Source organism: Vombatus ursinus, unplaced genomic scaffold, assembly GCF_900497805.2.
Source record: "Vombatus ursinus unplaced genomic scaffold, bare-nosed wombat genome assembly UNPS02001419.1, whole genome shotgun sequence".
NCBI lineage: Eukaryota > Metazoa > Chordata > Mammalia > Diprotodontia > Vombatidae > Vombatus > Vombatus ursinus.
The window spans coordinates 21103089-21106747 of NW_020941197.1; the positions used below are offsets into that span (position 1 = coordinate 21103089).

The 3659-nt window shown below is 38.4% G+C and overlaps 1 protein-coding gene across 6 annotated transcripts in view; it reads left to right on the forward strand.

The window, feature by feature from the left end:
• Positions 1-3659, forward strand: part of CD96 (CD96 molecule) — a 104953-nt gene that overhangs the window by 44525 nt on the left and 56769 nt on the right. For all 6 annotated transcript variants that reach the window (XM_027867586.1, XM_027867602.1, XM_027867610.1 and 3 more), the window contains 2 exons: positions 598-786; positions 2682-2771. In XM_027867586.1, the coding sequence (XP_027723387.1) occupies positions 598-786; positions 2682-2771 (279 nt within the window). The remainder of the gene's footprint in view (positions 1-597; positions 787-2681; positions 2772-3659) is intronic.

Sequence of the window (3659 nt, forward strand, 5' to 3'; positions counted from 1 at the left end):
GTGTGTGTGTGTGTGTGTGTGTGTGTGTGTGTGTGTGTGTGTGTGTGAGTGACTGACCCTTTTGGCAGTCTAGTGAAGACTATACACCACATTTCAGAATAGTGTTCTTAAAAATATAAATTAAAATACACAAATCTACAAAGGAAACTCATATTAAAATACAGTTGCCAAAATATTTTTTTAAAAATTTCCAGCCCCCGTAAAATCTCTTTAGGGGTTCTGTGGTCCTCAATTTTCTGTGCTTTGCCTTCAGCCATCACTCATTTCTAGGGTCTGTAGCTGTGGCTAAAAGGCCACAGGCATGCACCTCCTCTATTCCCTGCCTCCCAGGCAAAATGTGGCAAAGCTGTAGGAAGAAAAGATCTGGAACTTTCACAGCCAAATTGGCTTCAGGTGCCTCTGTCTAAAGAAGTATTTTTTCCTGGTGTCAGGAAGTGATGGTCTATGGTGAGAAGACACTCTTCCACTCCTTTATTTGCAGTGGACAGGTTATGGTTTGATCATGTCTGGTATTTCTCCCAATTCCCACACTTGAGATAGTTTTGTAGCATATATACTAAATGATAGTGGCTAACCAGCTTCCTTGTTCTCTTCTAGGCATTTACATTACCACTGAAAAGAAGAAAAGTGATGAAGGCTTTTATGAACTAACATCTAAGTTGAGTGTTCTGAAGCCTAACCAGCCAATTCTACCCAATAATTTGACAATTTGGTGCATGACTCTCTTTCCTGTCCCTGGAAATGAAGTGTGGAATATCTCATCCAGAAAAATAGCTTTTTCCTTCGGTGAGTTACCTACCTAACAAGACCAATAAATATTTTCCCACATCCAAAACATGTCTCTTTGGGGCTTTCAGGTTACATATCATGCTTAGAATAGGTCATCATTCATCTTTTATAAATTTCAATTTGACTTCAATTCAACTCAAATATTTACTGGCAAGTATAATTCTATGAAGAAGAATTCCTCCAAATTGGAGGCATTCCATGCAGAAAGGGCTACAGCTGAACCCCATGAAATAATCCATGAGGTTTCCATTACTCTCTAACTGGCCCACACTCTAGAACTATCATGGTCATCTGTCTCTGCTCTCTCTGCCTATGTCTGTCTGTTTCTCTCTCTTTTCTATTCTCCTGTACACGTTCTCATTACTTGTTACCTGGATTTTGGGAAATTCTGATCCTACCATATGTCCTAGACCAGGTATCATCCAGGGTCCCTTCTTGCTCTCAATCTATGATACTGTGAGTTACAGAGCATGGAAATCTCATCTTAGGTGTAAGATATGCATGTCCATATGGGTTGTCTAGATGCAGTTTGTGGATGGCATGGATGGATATCATCTGAGACCTGGCTCACCTCTAGGTAGAGGAAAAGAACCAATAGAAGTGAGTGCCTAAACCACTGGCACAATGGATGGAGAGAAAGAGGCAGGGCCGGCTTGAGGAACCTGGGAGGCTGCATGTCCTTTTCTCCATCTCCAACAGGAATATTGGGCTAGAATTAGGTCTATCTTCCTCCTTCAAATATCTCTGTTCTAATAGTATGAGTTTGAGTTCAGAAGGACAATTACTTCCCTCGTTGCTCTAAAGGGAGAAGGTAACCCTTAGCTTACATTTGCTAGCTCAGTGTCTTCCCACTACAAGATGATTACACAAAAGATATGTTGTGCACACATGTAGCAGATACTGAGGAAGCCTATTTATCCAAACAAAACAGCAAACAGAAATTTGAGAAGTTCTACACATTAGAATATACCAGGAAGTATACGTAACCCCAGTACCAAAGCCCATTGGTTTGAGACTCTCTCCTTTCTGGTGTTACATATATAAGAATGAAGAAGTTTTTCATCTGGGAGTTAGATAATATTTCAGCTCAAACCAAGAGATAGTGCTCAGTCTCACTCAAGGTGGCCCATTCTAGTAGCTTCTAGGGAGGCAAACTGGAAATACGGAAAAGTTGACCAGCTTCCCCTATATAAATCCTACTTCTGTTTCCACATGCATCTCCCAAAGAGCATTTGGATCCAGTTTCTCCCTAAAACATTCCTGAATCCACTTAGCAAGTGGTGGTCCCATTGCCCATGGAGAAATACTGAGAGGGAACTAAAGAGTTTCTTTGAAAAGAGTTTATAGACTGTCAACTATTTTTCTCACATCAAATTTTCCCATCTAAAAAATCCCAACCAAATGGCCTCAGCATTCTCTCTGTCCAAAAGTAATTATCCAACAAGCATTTATTATGTTCCTACTGTGTGCAAAGTTCTGTAGTAAGCACTATAGGAGATACCAAGACATTTGAGACATAGTTTCTGCCCCCAAGGAGCTTACATTCTGGTTGAGAAGACAAACATAAACAATGAAAAGCCAAATAAAAGAAGACATAAATAATGGATTGAGGTAATAAACTATGTTACAAAATATTACACGTAAGCATATTCTTCAGCATTTGCAGCACCACAGAAAACACCCAAGACTTGGTTGGAAGACTGATTATTTAAGATATCCCCAGATAGTCCTTGCCCTCAAGGAACTTCCATTCTAATGAGGGAAGACAACACATAAAAGAGAACTTAGAAAGCAGATGGCAGGGTAAAGGGAAGAGTATATAGCATAGGGTAGAGGCTGCTGGTTAGAAGATGGAAAAGTAAACACATATATATTTGCTGTTATTATTGTAGGTTATGTGAATACTACAACGGATCCATCCTATATCATGGCATCTACTTTCTCCACTTTCACATCTCCTGTCAACAGCAGAGGCACAGCAGGTAAGAAGGCTTTCATATAATTTTTTCTTTAAGAGAAAGAGCTACTATTTATTATTCATCCATCCATCCATCCATCCATCCATCTATATCTATCTATCTATCTATCTATCTATCTATCTATCTATCTATCTATCTCTCTATCTATATAGTGGGCAGTTAGGTGGTACAGTGGTACAGAAAGCCAGACTTGGAGTCAGGAAGACTCATTTTCCTGAGTTCAAATATGGCCTCAGGCACTTAACTAGCTATGTGATCCTAAGCAAGTCAAGTAACCCTGTTTGCCTCAGTTTCTTCATCTGTAAAATAAGCTGGAGAAGGAAATGGCAAACCATTCCAGTATCTTTGTCAAGAAAACCCCAAATGGGGTCACAAAGAGTCAGACATGACTGAAACAACAGAACAATAACAACAACAATAACAACAACAACAACATATTGTTATGTGTATTATATACAAGTATATTTTATTACATATATTGTTACATATATTATACATTCATGTATGTTAATATTGTGCCAGTACTATTAAATGTGAGTATGTATATAAAGTATAGTAGTATGGGGAGATGATTTTCAGTCATCCTTTTACACTGATTTTCCTTGGTAAGATCAAGGATCAGTGTTTACACTATAGCTAGTAAGGACTTCAAAATCTGATGAGTGGCCAATAGCAAAAAAAAAAACCAAGAAGAATACAAACAATAATAACAAAGCATGGATACTCAAATTAAGATGTGAGGGATATCAGTAAACATTAGTGCAAATTACTATAAATGTATGTACATTCTTACTTACAAAAATAAACAGACCAACAAACCTCAGAAGGAAAGTTCTCTGGATCCCAGCAGTAACAATAAGAACATTTCAACACTGCAAGGGTCTGTAATTT